At 37.5% G+C, this 15,106-nt stretch overlaps 1 protein-coding gene across 16 annotated transcripts in view; it reads left to right on the top strand.

The window, feature by feature from the left end:
* Nucleotides 1-14,541, top strand: part of LOC125648860 (threonine aspartase 1-like) — a 75,790-nt gene extending 61,249 nt beyond the window's left edge. For 8 of the 16 annotated variants that reach the window (XM_056165023.1, XM_048875880.2, XM_056165024.1 and 5 more), the window contains 2 exons: nt 10,132-10,205; nt 12,607-14,541. In XM_056165023.1, coding sequence (XP_056020998.1) covers nt 10,132-10,205; nt 12,607-12,678 — 146 coding nt within the window. In that variant the 3' untranslated portion in view covers nt 12,679-14,541. Of the gene's footprint in view, nt 1-721; nt 3,148-7,996; nt 8,132-10,131; nt 10,206-12,606 lie in introns of those variants that run through there. The other 8 variants (XR_008802951.1, XR_008802950.1, XR_008802949.1 and 5 more) reach the window with 5 other exon arrangements.
* Nucleotides 14,542-15,106: the final 565 nt, after the last annotated feature.

The following is a 15,106-nucleotide window of genomic DNA, read 5'->3' as shown; positions in this document are numbered from 1 at the left end:
TTCATGTAGAAATGGCAAAGCACTTCGTTCAAGCGAACGGCATCGAATTCTTCGAAATTTTGATTTTGATTGAGTTCTCCTAAGTAGGCCTTTAACAAACGAGCTGCCTTCTGATTGCTTCGAATAGTTTCTTTGGAGTTAATCAGTAATTTTTTTTTTTCGATCTCGTCTGCTGCCAAACTTGCAAACCGTTTGGCCGCCATTGTTGTTGACAAATGCAACAAGAAAGATAACTCGCAAGGACGCCTGGTATAAATTTTGACGGTGACCTGGGATAGAATATCCCACGTCTTCACGTGACCGTAATGAGCCAATCACTATTCAGGATCCCCGCGCTAACTTGTCAGAGGTGGGGTAAAAGTCTATACATGTATTTGTACAAATATATATTAAAAAAAACATGTATCACGCAAATATTAAAGTAGGAAAAGGAAAGCCTAGTATCATCAAACTCTATATAAAATTTGAGGGTGGATAAAACGTGTAAAGTGAAGACAATTTTTAACCATTTGACAAAAATCTGCCCAAGTTACGTTTCCATAAACGTGACCCGCAGCATACGAAAGATGTAGATACAAAATGTTAGATTAGAGGGAACAAGTGGTGTGAGGATATGTTCTAATTAATATTCTCCCCAAACCATTTTTTCCCCCAATTCGAAAGAGAGTATTATATAGGTGTCCCTATAGCTATACATAACACAGTACATTTTCTCTTCTAGACATTGTGAAGACGTCTGTTTCATTGTGTAGAGAACGTCTCGGGTATCTGTTACATAACACTTCCTGTCTGCTTCAACGCCCCAGACCTCGATCATCGCACGCTCTACCCGTGAAACTGCTAAGACAACATTAGACTAGCCACACAAACACCGATTGGTAATCAATACAAATAAAACATCAATCTATAATTAAAATAAAATATTAATTGGATCCAAATTCTCAAATTTTAATTACATTTTTGGGGCTTTGAACATCTGAGAGAGAGGGGAAAAAAACGCAATGCATATTTTAAAGGAGGTAATATAATACCAAAAAGTAGATAACAAGTAAAACACAGTTTTGGGGTATACGCCACCCCTGTCGTATATGTGTGGCCTTCCTCTACAACATATATTAAATTTTGATTTAACATGCAATTAGAGAGTACCGGTAATTTTGATGATACTGACATTCATATGTACCGTAATAAAAGGAATTAGTAAGTTGTAAGCCAGGAAACCAGGAATTAAAAACAAACACCCTAGTTTAATTACTGGTAAAATTTGTTGGGTATAGGTAATTGTAAGCTGATAAGCAGATCGCATGCCCTGGAGTAGAGACATTACCATTTTGACATCCTGTATTCGACGCGTTGAACATATACACACAGGGTCTTCTCCCCTGTGTGTTGTTTTAAGAACACGTGCAGCAGGGACCCAACAGGTGTACATATAAACGATGTTCGATTGAAATGCATTGGTGGTGTTTCACCACAGGGTAGTGAAATGCATCTAGTGTGGCGGAGATCAAAATTGTAGATCTACTGCTGCCACTGGCTAGCCTACTTGTAGGTGAAAGGGTGAGTAAAATGCATAAATCTTACCTTGCCAGTACAAAGCCTCTACACTACCAAGACTCATACAGTGCCTCCTTGTGGCAATGCATGGATACTACGGTCTAACAATCACAGGCTGAACTGTATGGGATCTCGGAGTACCAAGGACCTCAGTGGTGCAGTGTGTAGGCCCATCGGCGTATGGACATGCCCTTACACTCACCAACTCGTAAGCATTAGCAGTGCAATCATCTATGGGAAGGACAACCCAGAAAGAAAACCCGGTCCACCGGAGCAGAGGTTTGGCGTCGGGCCAACTACCCTACCCAGTAAAAAACTCTATGTTACAGAAACTGAAACAATTGAAATAGCAAATAACTCTGTCCCTGAAGATTCCAGCCAGAATATAGGCGGTATGACATCTCCCAGGAGAATGATTGAGAGTCTTTTAGGGCCAAAAGAAAAACTTTGTGTTGGAGCATGGAATGTTCGCACAATGTTTGAAACATCAAAGACAGCGCAGGTTGCCGATGAAATGCAGAGATATGGACTTGACATTCTAGGAGTGAGTGAATGTCGCTGGTTAAAATCAGGAAAGATGAGAGTGAACAGTGACCATACCATCTTATATTCAGGACATGATGACAAACATCAAAGTGGAGTGGCAATAATGATAAGCAAAGAAAAGATCAAAACACTACTTGAGTGGGAGCCAATCAATGACCGTTTAATTAGAGCACGTTTCAACTCCAAGTACTGTAAACTTACAATCATACAGTGCTATGCACCAACGAATGATGCGGAAGAAGAAATTAAAGATGACTTCTACGAACAACTTCAGATGGCCGTATCTAAGGTTCCTCAGCACGATATGCTGTTGATGATGGGCGATCTGAATGCAAAAGTGGGTGCTGACAACACTGACTGCGAAAGATCAATGGGCAAACATGGTTGTGGAATACGCAATGATAATGGAGAACGCCTTATTGACTTCTGCCTTAAAAACAACATGGTGATAGGGGGAACCATATTCCCCCACAAGAATATACATAAGTTAACTTGGAAATCTCCAGATGGTAGAACAACAAACCAGATCGACCATATGATGATAAACAATAAGTGGCGTAGATCATTATATGATGTTAAAGTATACAGAGGTGCGGATGTCAACAGTGACCACTACCTGTTGAAAGCTACCATCAAACTGAAACTACGCAGAAATCACCAACAGCAAGGAATGAAAAGGAAATTTGACATAGATAAATTAAAAATCCCAAATATTAATAAGGCGTTCAATTTGGAATTAAAAAACAGATTCAAAGCACTTGAAAACAACCCTGATGATCAAGATAACATTCAAGGAAAGTGGGACACCATCAAAGAAACATATGTTGAAACAGCTGCAAAAACTTTGGGTTATAGAACAAAAAAGAATAAGGAATGGCTAACATCAGACACATGGGAAAGAATAAGTGAAAGGAAGAAACTGAAACAAAAAATCATAAGCACAAAGTCGATCAGATTACAAGAACAAATGCAAATTTCATATAGAGAAAAAGACAAAGAAGTGAAAAGAAGTGCAAGAAAAGACAGAAGAATGCACCTTGACAACCTTGCAAAAAGAGCAGAACATGCAGCTTCTCATGGAGAAATGAGCGTTATGTATAAGATAACTAAACAGCTATGTGGTAAAAATACAACCCAACCAGCTCTTGTTAAGGACAAAGATGGCCACCCACTATCGACAGATCATGAACAGGCCAAAAGGTGGGTCCAGTATTTTCAAGAGGTATTAAATTGCCCAGAACCTGATGAACCTACTACTCCTGTACCTGCTGAGGAAGACCTGGAAATAGACCTCGAACCACCGACATTGGAGGAAGTTAAAAATTCTATTAAAAATGGGAAATCACCTGGCATTGACAACATCCATGCTGAAATGCTAAAATCAGATATTGTCACATCAGCAAACAAACTACTGAGCTTATTTGTATCCATCTGGGAAAACGAGACTATACCATCTGATTGGAGTAAAGGACTTATCGTAAAACTAGCAAAAAAGGGAGACCTCCAGATGTGTGATAACTGGAGAGGAATAACATTGCTCTCAGTCCCCAGCAAGGTATTCTACAAAATACTTCTCAGCAGAATAGATGAAGCTATTGGTGATAAATTGAGAGAAGAACAAGCTGGGTTCAGAAGAGGATAGACCAGATTTTTGCCATTCGTAATATTATCGAACAATGTATTGAATGGAAAATGCCACTATACATCAACTATATTGACTTTAAGAAGGCATTTGACAGTGTGCATAGGGATACATTGTGGAAAATATTAAAATCATATGGAATCCCAATGAAGATCTGTAACCTTATGCGAGCATTCTACGAAAACTTTGAATGCAGGGTCATATTAGAAAAGAACATCTCTGAGTCCTTTAGTGTCAAATCTGGAGTTAGACAAGGATGTATATTGTCACCTATCCTCTTCTTAATAGTCATTGATTGGATCCAAAGAAACAGCACAGCAGATAAGAAGAGAGGTATCCAGTGGACTATGTTCAGCAACCTAGAGGACCTAGACTTTGCAGACGACCTTGCAGAGATCTCAGGGAACAAGACCCATCTACAAGAAAAAACAGATCAGCTGAACAAATTTGCCAAACAAACTGGTCTTAACATCAACACCAAAAAGACCAAGGTGATGACAATAAATGCTCCAGTGGAACCTGTGGTTTTAAATGGAGAACCGCTAGAGGAGGTAGAGGACTTCACCTACCTAGGAAGCATACTTAGCAAGGACAACGGTGCCGGGAAAGACATAAAGGCAAGACTCAACAAAGCACGTGCAGCATTCGCCCAACTCCAAACCATCTGGAAATCAAACAGCTACAGTCTGAGGACCAAAGTCCAACTTTATAACAGCAATGTGAAATCAGTCCTCCTGTATGGGTCTGAATGCTGGCGTGTTATAGACAGTGATATGAGAAAAATTGAGGCCTTCCACAACAGCTGCCTTAGAAAAATAAACAGAATATTTTGGCCAAACAAAATCAGTAATAAAAACCTACACCAAAAGTACAAAAGCAAGAACATCAGCACAGAGATAAAACAAAGAAGAATGAGATGGCTTGGTCACGTAATGAGAATGCCCCAGAACAGGATTCCCAAAGTAGCTCTACACTGGACACCACCTGGAAAGAGGAAAAGAGGCAGACCACGTACCACCTGGAGGAGAACCGTAACATCAGAACTTGAGGAAATGGGCTACTCATGGGGACAGGCACAGTATATTGCCAAGGACAGAGCTAGATGGAGACAACTTGTTGAAGCCTTATGTCCCACTGGGGACGAAGAGGATAATTAAATTAAAAATTCCTCTACAACGTATATTAAATTTTGATTTAACATGCAATTAGAGAGTACCGGTAATTTTGATGATACTGACATTCATATGTACCATAGTTGAAGCTTAATGATAATTTAAGCGTGGTTTATTTCTTAAAATGATTAATTTTATTGTTTATTACCTGTGACTCTAGTTCTATTTTCGTATCCTATTTTGTACTTATGTCCATGTTAAACCAACGCTAACAACCATTACCGTAATCTGACATTTTCTCATTGAGTTATGTAACATACATTACTTCTACTTATAGAGGTGCGTTCTCACTTTAACTTCTTGTAAATAATTGAGTTTTATGTATTCTAAATCGTGTACCTTGATTTCATAGATCTGCCGTGTTTTACTTTTAGATTCCACATGTCAGTTGAAAGTCGATATCTTATGTATATTCTGTATAAACAATCTTGTATTACCATGGCATAATCATTTAAATCCATACTTCCTGGGGCACTCAGTCACTCATGCTTCTTTCCTGAGTTTTGGCCTTAATATTTCATAATTTTCCCCATGAAGTATTCATTTACAACTTAATTTATTGCATCTATTCTTTTGCAACTTAATTACTTGCACCATATTAAATTGGTCAGAACAAGGTTTACAACTTCGTCGTTTCAGTACTGTCGTATTGAGGAAGTTCTACCTCCTAGATCTTCCAACCTTGTTAATTTCCTGCTGGATTCTACAAGTATCGTTGTGGCGATGTCACTTCGGGGAGCTTCTACCATGTGGATGCTTCAGTTCAGCAGATTCTTTATTACATGGGTGACTGAGCCAGTTCTAATCCAATATGCTTTTAATGCTTGTATATAATGTATTAGTTCTATATGTTCATGTTTGCTCATACTAGATAAATAATTTAACTTAGACCCTGGCTTCTCTTTTTGTTTTAGAAATAAATAAAAGGAATTAGTAAGTTGTAAGCCAGGAAACCAGGAATTAAAAACAAACACCCTAGTTTAATTACTGGTAAAATTTGTTGGGTATAGGTAATTGTAAGCTGATAAGCAGATTGCATGCCCTGGAGTAGAGACATTACCATTTTGACATCCTGTATTCGACGCGTTGAACATATACACACAGGGTCTTCTCCCCTGTGTGTTGTTTTAAGAACACGTGCAGCAGGGACCCAACAGGTGTACATATAAACGATGTTCGATTGAAATGAGAAAACAAAAATCTTTCTTTTAGCATAATATAAAATTTACATTTTTTTTATTCTTAAAACATACAAAATAATATTTTGTTACTAATAAATTTTTTAACCAATTCTCGAAATCTACACAAACACCATTAAAACAGAATATATTAATCTTGTACTCATATACGGTCATTTGTAGATCTATTTGTATTATTTTTTCAATGTAAAAAAATATTAGGACACAGCTCGTAATCCTTATCATTAAATGTAGCATAAAATACTATTAAAAAACCAACTTAAATGCTGGTTTTTTGGGGTTTTTTTAGAATAAAAAAATTGGAGGTGTATTAGATATGCTAAATCCTAAGTATATCTGGTTTTAGTAGGTCCCTGATTTTATTTTTCATTTTTTAAATGATTTATTTAATATACCGGTATGTAATGCGAGATAGCTGTCCATAAGCAAGCCGTACTCATTTTTTGCCGACGAATGAAATAGCTATCGTACAGTTAGTTTGTCCTAACAGGTAAATAACGGTACTTCACATCGCGGCGGTGTAAATCTGCCCCCGCAATGAAATCCCGCGGAGGAATAGCACGGGAAGGATTAACATACCGCGGGGGGAGCGCGGTCTAATACGGGATCCGCGATGGCCGTACTGTATAGGAAAAATCTTTAAAAATCTTCTTCTCAAGAATCATTGGGCCAAAGAAGTTCACATTTACATGAAAGCTTTCTGACATAGTGTACAGGGCTTGAAGCTAACTTTTTATGTCACCAGTCCAGCCAGGCTGATGGTGTATAATTTCAACCAGTCAGGGCTCGAAATTAGCGAGAAATACTCGCAAAATGCGAGTACATTTGAAAAATAGCGAGTAAAAATAATGGACACTCGAAAATTTTAGCGAGTGGTGATTTACAAACTATGATCGTACCGTATCCGTTTTATACGGTGATGCGCTATTCGCTTCTCTCAAACTTGCACTCTGAATCATACAAACGCTTACATGAACGACCGATTTCAATAACCGTTTTTATCCGGATTTTTCTTTTATGATTTTTTAAGAAACTCGGAGTCAAACAAATGCTTTAGAGATCGGACATCGCATATCGACATGTGCCACGAGTCCTGTTCACCTATAGGGGTGATTAAATTGAATAATTCCAAGTATGATGTTTTTGTTATTCATTTATCTACAAAAAATATCGGAATCTATGTTATACCAAGTCTTCCGGTAGTTATTTTTATCAGAATCATGAGAATGTCATATCTAAATTTATTGTCATATTGAGGTCGGGTTGTAGTGACGTGCATTTCTCACCGCGTCGACGATTATCAAAAAAGTCATAGGACTCGTGATCGTGCTGCTTATAAAACCATGAGTCCTGTATTCGCTTTAAAAAAATCACTAGTGACAACCCTGATGTGGCATGAAATTGGAAGACTGGATCTAGACTAATCTCAGCGAGATTCGTCGAGGCTGGATATTTGGACTGACGCCTCTTCCGAATCTCAGACCAGTGTCACATAAAGTGATTCGGGAAATCTTGCCTGAACTTCGGCCGCTTGTTGCGATTAAAATGGGTTAAATTGAATTTCTTGTCCGCTTCAACTTTTCGCCTTAGACATCCTATTAACTCCCTATCACAATGAAACATGCATTTCTTACCTTTACAAGGTATAAATCCCACAGTAATTCAAGTTAGCTATTTTCGAAGCCATTCCAAACGGCAACCATTCCATATTTTACCTTCTCAACACTGGAGAGTTCCGATATACTACTTCAAGACAATTTGTACTATGATTGAAAATACAGAACTTACTGGTTGACAATTACTTTGTACAAAGCATTTAAGCATAAAAATTAAAAGCAATAAAAAGAAAACTGTGTAATGTTTAATCAATCTATTTGAAGGCGTCCTAAACGATCGGAACTCTTCAGTGTTGAGAAGGTAAAATATGAAATGGTGGCCGTTTGCAATGGCTTCGAAAATAGCCAACTTGGATTACAGTGGGATTTACACCTTGTAAAGGTAAAAAATGCATGTTTCATTGTGATAGGGAGTTAATAGGAGGTCTAAGGCGAAAAGTTGAAGCGGACAAGAAATTCAATTTAACCCATTTTAATCGCAACAAGCGGCCGAAGTTCAGGCAAGATTTCCCGAATCACTTTATGTGACACTGGTCTGAGATTCGGAAGAGGCGTCAGTCCAAATATCCAGCCTCGACGAATCTCGCTGAGATTAGATCTAGACATGCGGTAAACAAGTCGTGGATTAGACTGTTAGAGGTGCGATAATCAAGAGACCTAGACATTGCACCATATGACTTACGTAACTTGGTGTCTTGTCCAAACACTGTCTGTTGACCCACTAGGCTCAGTAATGATGGGGAAAATCATTGATTGAAAAAAAATATATATATATAAAAAGAGCACTGCTTCATTATTTTCATTTTAGCTTGTAAGGTTTTCATTTTAGCCTGTGGATTTTTTACCCACAGGCTAAAATTAGCCTGTGGTAGAAAAAGTTAATTTTGACCCCTGCCAGTCCGCAGAAAAAATTACCAGTCCAACAGAGTTTTCCAGAAATAGTCAAACACACTTAAATGTGGGATTTATATTTACGAATCAGATTCGTCTGATATTTACAGATCGAAGCATGCCAAATGTGTGTATAAAATTTCATAAGTATATTTTCCAAAATGATGCTTTTAAAATTAACCAGTCCCATCGGACTGACTAAAACAAATGTCAGTCAGTCCGCCAGACTTTAAACCAGTCACAGACTGATGGACATATGTTAATTTCGAGCCCTGGTGTAGATTCAAGTTTGCAAAAATCATGGCCTCCAAGGGTAGGTTGGGGCCATAATAGGGACTACGGTTTTACAAGCAAATATATATGGAAAGTCTTCTGATATGGACCAAGGTGACTCAGGTGAGCGATGTGGCCCATGGGCCTCTTGTTTTTCATTATATGATTTTCAACGTCAAGATCCTGTGATTTCGATCTATCGACGGTCTATTTTTTCTTAAACAAATGATTTGTCCGCTTCTTGGTCGGGACAGACGTCTTCAACAATGGCTATCAAGCTCATTTTCTCTTACTCACCTAAAAAATGCAACCAGCGCGGCCATTTTGAACGAACTCAGTGACAGTCTCAGAAAGTTAAGACAGCTTTAAGGCAGTCTTAAAATTTAAATGCAACTTTCTTGATTTAAGACAATCTTAAAGTTTAAGACAGTTTCATGATCCCGGAGCCAGGTTCTTGAGTAATACCAGTTTTATTTTCTATGGTCAAAGGTCAAGATCACTGGAGCCTGACCTTGATACTGTTTTGTAGATCTATTCATTCTTTCATCTCTATCAGACCTGGTTCTTAAGTGATACCAGTTTTATGTTCTAAGGTCATAGGAGTCACTTGACCTTGCTACTAGTTTGTAGGTCCTGTCATCCTCTTGCCACTTCTGAAGACTTCATGTCGCTATTAGTCCTGGTTTTAATGTTATACCAGTTTTTATGTTCATGGTCAGAGGTCAAGGTCAGTGGGGTCACTTGACCATTAAATTAATTTGTAGGTCTTGTCATTCTCTATTCATTTCTGAAGACCCCAGACTTTGTCAATTTATATCTGTTGAATTTTGGAATTGATTTTTTCCCCCATAGAGTTCTGTATTAAACCCCACTCCTATTTGATTCCCCAAAAATGTACTCTAACCCCCTTCAATCTGAAAATAAAAACATTTCTACACATCTAGATACAGTGGCCTATCATAGCCTTGAATATCTATTACTTTCATCAACTGGTTACAGAGTATGGTGTCGGGACAGTTTTAGGTGCAAGAAAGAAGTCGGAAGAAGAAGCGGAAGAATTAATAAGAACCAAGCAAAAACAATAAGTCTCCAAACTTTGTTTGGGAGACTTAAATTCGTTTGAGAGACTTAATTAAATTACATGCACAAATATTAATTTCTTCCCAATTTCACACCTAGTAACCAGTCACAAATTAACATTTTAAATTCTGAGGCTTATATATTTTTTTTCACAGTGGAGGTATTGTGGGGTCACACAACAAACAGTATGTGCATAGGGTATATGTCCCCCACCCTGAAGAGACCCAAGGTGAGAGTTCAACATTGAGATTAATGAATGATGTAAAGTATAGTTGGTAGACATTCAACATCGAAAGCAGGTAATGATTTGAAGTGTAGATGGTAGAATTGGTTTTTATGCCCCCCTTTGAAAAAGAGGGGGCATATTGTTTTGCAACTGTCGGTCTGTCGGTCGGTCTGTAGACCACATGTTGTCCGCTCAATATCTTGAGAACCATTCACTTGATGATAATGATATTTAATATGTGGGTTGGTTATGAGTGGAAGATGACCCCTATTGTTTTTCAGGTCAAAAGGTCAAGGGTCAATCTACTCTGGACATAGGAATATAATGTCCGCTCAATATCATGAGAACCCTTTGCTTGAAAGACATCAAACTTGGCACACTGGTACATCCTAAGGAGTAGATGACCCCTATTGATTTTGAGGTTGCATGGTCAAAGGTCAAGGGTCAAACTGGGCATAGGAATATACTGACTATTCAATGTCTAGAGAACCCTTTGCTTGACAGACATCAAACTTGGTACACCAGTACATCTTCAGAATGATCCCTATTGATTTTGAGGTCACATGGTCAAAGGTCAAGGGTCAAACTGGACATAGGAATATACTGTCTGATCAATATCTTGAGAACCCTTTGCTTGACAGACATCAAACTTGGTACACTGGTACATCTTCAGGAGAAGTTGACCCCTATTGATTTTGAGTCACATGGTCAAAGGTCAAGGGTCAAACTGGACATTGGAATATACTGTCCGTTTAATATCTTGAAAACCCTTTGCTTGACAGACGTCAAACTTGGTACACCAGTATGTCTTCAGAAGAAGATGACCCTTATTGATTTTGAGGTCACATGGTCAGAGGTCAAGGGTCAAACTGGACATAGGAATATACTGTCCGTTCAATATCTTGATAAGCCTTTGCTTGACAGACATCAAACTTGGTACACTGATACGTCTTCAGGAGATGACCCCTAATGATTTTGAGGTCACATGAGCAAAGGTCAAGGGTCAAACTGGGCATAGGAATATACTGTCCGTTCAATATCTTGAGAACCCTTTGCTTGACAGACATCAAACTTGGTACACTGGTACATCTTCAGGAGAAGATGATCCCTATTGATTTTGAGGTCACATGTTTAAAGGTCAAGGGTCAACCTGGACATTGGAATATACTGTCTGCTCAATATCTTCAGAACCCTTTGCTGGATAGACATCAAACTTTAAATAGTACACTGGTGTATATTCAGGAGAAGATGACTCCTATTGATTTTGAGGTCACATGATCAAGGGTCAAACTGGACATAGTAATATACTATCCACTCAATATCTTGATAACCCTTTTACTTGACAGACATCAAACTTAGTACATTGGTACATCTTCAGGAGAGGATGACCCATATTGATTTTGACGTCAAAAGTCAATAGTTGAACTGGACATAGTAATATATTGTCTCCTATATTTTAAGAATTATTTGCTTGATTGACACGTACTAAACTTGGTACACTGGTACAGCATAAGGAGTAGATGATCCCTATTGAATATTAGGTCACATGGTCAATTCACTCTTGACATAGGAAGATATTGTCTGCTCAATATTTTGAATTGATGATAATACTATCAATTAAATGAGGTGTGTGTATAACCCTTTTCAATTTTGCACCATGGGGGGCATATGTGTTTTACAAACATCTCTTGTTTAATTTAAAAAAGATGAATAAATCTGTTTTACCTCTCTAAAATCTATTCATTGCACACTATGATTTTTAAAAGAAATAGATAAATAGTATAATGCTAAAAAAAAATCTTCAAGATATCAGCATCCTCTGATGGAGGTGCATTTAGTGTTCTCCTGAATGTTTGGGTGGGTACATAATGCATGTATACAGTAAATACTGGTTTAGAGATTAATAGTTATGAAAACCTTAATTTTGTCATTAGCCTATACACTATACTGTCCATATCAAGAAGAAATTTTTTGAATTAAGCTATTGAATTAAACATTCAGTTATGATTATAATGCTTTTAAGAAAGAAAGACAATGAATTTGAAGTTTTGCCTGAGGTTGATTAATCTCAAATACTCATAAATGTGCTGCCCTTTAGTGCTGGTGATCCTCCTTTAGACAATACATGAATGTCACAATAAGCATTTTTACCCACCTCTTCTAAATGAAAATGTTTTTTGTGTTTCACTGCACCTGTTCAATGAAGGGAAATGAGTATTGAGCAACTCAGAAATACTGTGATTGAACTTTGCCAATAGGGAAATTTTTTTTCTTTCTCTTTTCATACTCCCATTTTTATCTACATAGGAGCTCAGTATTAATCTATAGCTACATAAGGGCCTAACATTAATTCTACATTAAATATATGGCTTGAGAAAATTTTTTTTATTTTTTTTTATTTTAGGTTGTGATGTCCAGACTGCCAGAAGGTGGAATCCCTGGACAATCTTTCACGATGTCTGGTGTGTCTGTATGAGGGGACATACGAGGGCTGTTCGATATGTAATGTGTATTGTATGATATCTCCAAAGCATTCAACTCAAATAATGAAATGAACATTACATCCATTCAAAGTATTCCCCGTGGTTTGAAATACATAATTTCATCTGAATCCATTTCTGAAATGCGTCATGGTACGCTGATTTAGGTAGACGTCTGAGGCACTGACTGATGGCTGAGCTAATGGCTTGTTGGGACTTGTAACGACGACCAGATAATAACTTCTTAAATTTTGGAAAAAGGAAAAAGTCGCATGAGGCTAGATCTAGAGAGTATGGTGGGTGTAGCAAGACGGTAACCTTCTCCGACTTCAAAAATTGCTTCACAAGCTCAGATGTATGTGATGGAGCATTATCATGAAGTAGACGAACATGCCTAAATCCTGACACAAGGCGTTGTTTATGATAATATTTCTTGAGCTTTTTTAGTATAACATCTCAGTAATACCGACCTGTAACACTTTTGCCCTTTAAGCACTGGGATTTGTACAGTTATACCATCACATGAGAAGAATATGCAATAAAGAACCTTCTTTGTGCTTATGGTTCATTTGGCAACTACAGGCCTTCTACCGTGTTTAATTAGCCATATTTTGTTTCCAATTTTTCATACTGGTTTGAAATAGTGAACCCATGTTTCGTCAACAATAACAATGTTTGCAAATTGTCTTTGATTGAATTTGGGAAACCTTTTGAGCAATAGCTTAGCGGTTTGTACTCGTACCTGTTTTTGGTCATCTATCAATATAATGCGGTATCCATCTGGCAGAAATCTTTCGTACTTTCAAAATACGCTTCAAAGTGAAATGCAGCTAAGATAGCAATATGCCAACAGCTTTGGCAATATCACGAATCGTGTATCTGCCATCCCTTTCAAATATTTCCCTGACTTTTGAGACATTTGCCTTGCCTGTAATAGTCAAAGGTCGGTCAGATTTTCCTGCATCTCTGATGGACTCTGTGCCAGTCAGAAATTTCTTTCTCCACCTATGAATTGTCTCATAAGATACCTTATCAGACCTATAAACTTCCCCCAATTCAGTAAAAATCTGCATTACTGAATGACGGAGTTTTGTGCAAATTTTTATATACGCTCTAATTTCTTCAATATTCTCAAACCATTTCCCAACCATTTGTACAACAGATGTCAACAACTGGCTCTATTGAAATGGCTATAACTTTAAAACTATATGGAGCTGAAGGCTTGTGTTTACACCGTTGGAAATATATCGAATAGAGCTATTCAAGAGTATCATCATCGACGAAATCGTGCAAAGCATTATTGCACTGTGGTACAATACACATTATATATCGAACAGCCCTTGGATATGTAGTGTACATACAAAACACTGAGTTTTCTCCATGAGATGTGGTCCTTCAAAGTCAATCAGAGGCAGCTTAATAGCAAAGTCAATCAGAGGCAGCTTAATAGCAATTTGAGCTCAGAATGGTGTAGACTAAAATACAGAGCTGCTTTTGATCAGACTGTGAGGAAAGATTCAGAACACAATCATGTCACAAGCTTATCACTATGGCTGTACAGACAGAGAAAGCAAGTGCTATTGATCGAACAGTGAGATAACATTCAGAACACAATCAAGTCACAAACACATCACTGTGACAGTAAAGACAGAAAATCCAGGTGTTATTGATTAGAGGATTAGAGAGTGAGAAAACATTCAGAACACAATCAAGTCACAAACACATCACTGTGAGATGTGGTCCTTCAAAGTCAATGATGGTGAAGAAACCTACTGAGAATCCAGGTGTTATTAAATGAACAATTACAGTTTACATGTTCATTCATCAGAGAAATGATTAAAGTCCCAGAATTAAAATAATTTTTGGTGTTATATATTGAAAAATACATGTACCATAATACAGTGAAACTTCTCTAAACCGGCCGGCTCTCGGACCGGAAAAAACGGCCGGTTTAGAGGGATGGCCGGTATACCGAGAATTTAGCAATTATAGACGTTTTATCTCAATATTCACAAAGTAGGTACTATTCACTTTGATCTGGTGATCTATGATCAATTATCGGTGGAGATTAAATTAGTCCGCTTGTACCTACAGGTAATTATGAATTACAAGAAATATTCTCGCTGAAATCATCTAATTTTAAACTGAAAATCTATAACAGGATACATAAAGAAAACACAGAGGCCTATTATTGGAATTCCTCTTACCTATAAAAACTTTGTTTACATTCATCACTTATGTCATTAACAATTTTGTTTTGACGTTTTTAAAAAGTACAGTAGTAAATATGAAATTGTAATTTGAATATTTCTTTGGAATTTTAAGTCTATGGAAACCAAGAAAATTAATCTATCTTTTAATAATTATCATTTACCAGTCATGGGTTTGTTCTTTATTAACTACCGCTTATATCCATACGATAGT

The sequence above is a fragment of the Ostrea edulis genome, chromosome 5, assembly GCF_947568905.1.
Source record: "Ostrea edulis chromosome 5, xbOstEdul1.1, whole genome shotgun sequence".
Taxonomy (NCBI): Eukaryota; Metazoa; Mollusca; class Bivalvia; order Ostreida; family Ostreidae; genus Ostrea; species Ostrea edulis.
Note: the sequence above shows the minus strand (reverse complement) of the source record. Positions and strands in the feature narration are given on the sequence as shown.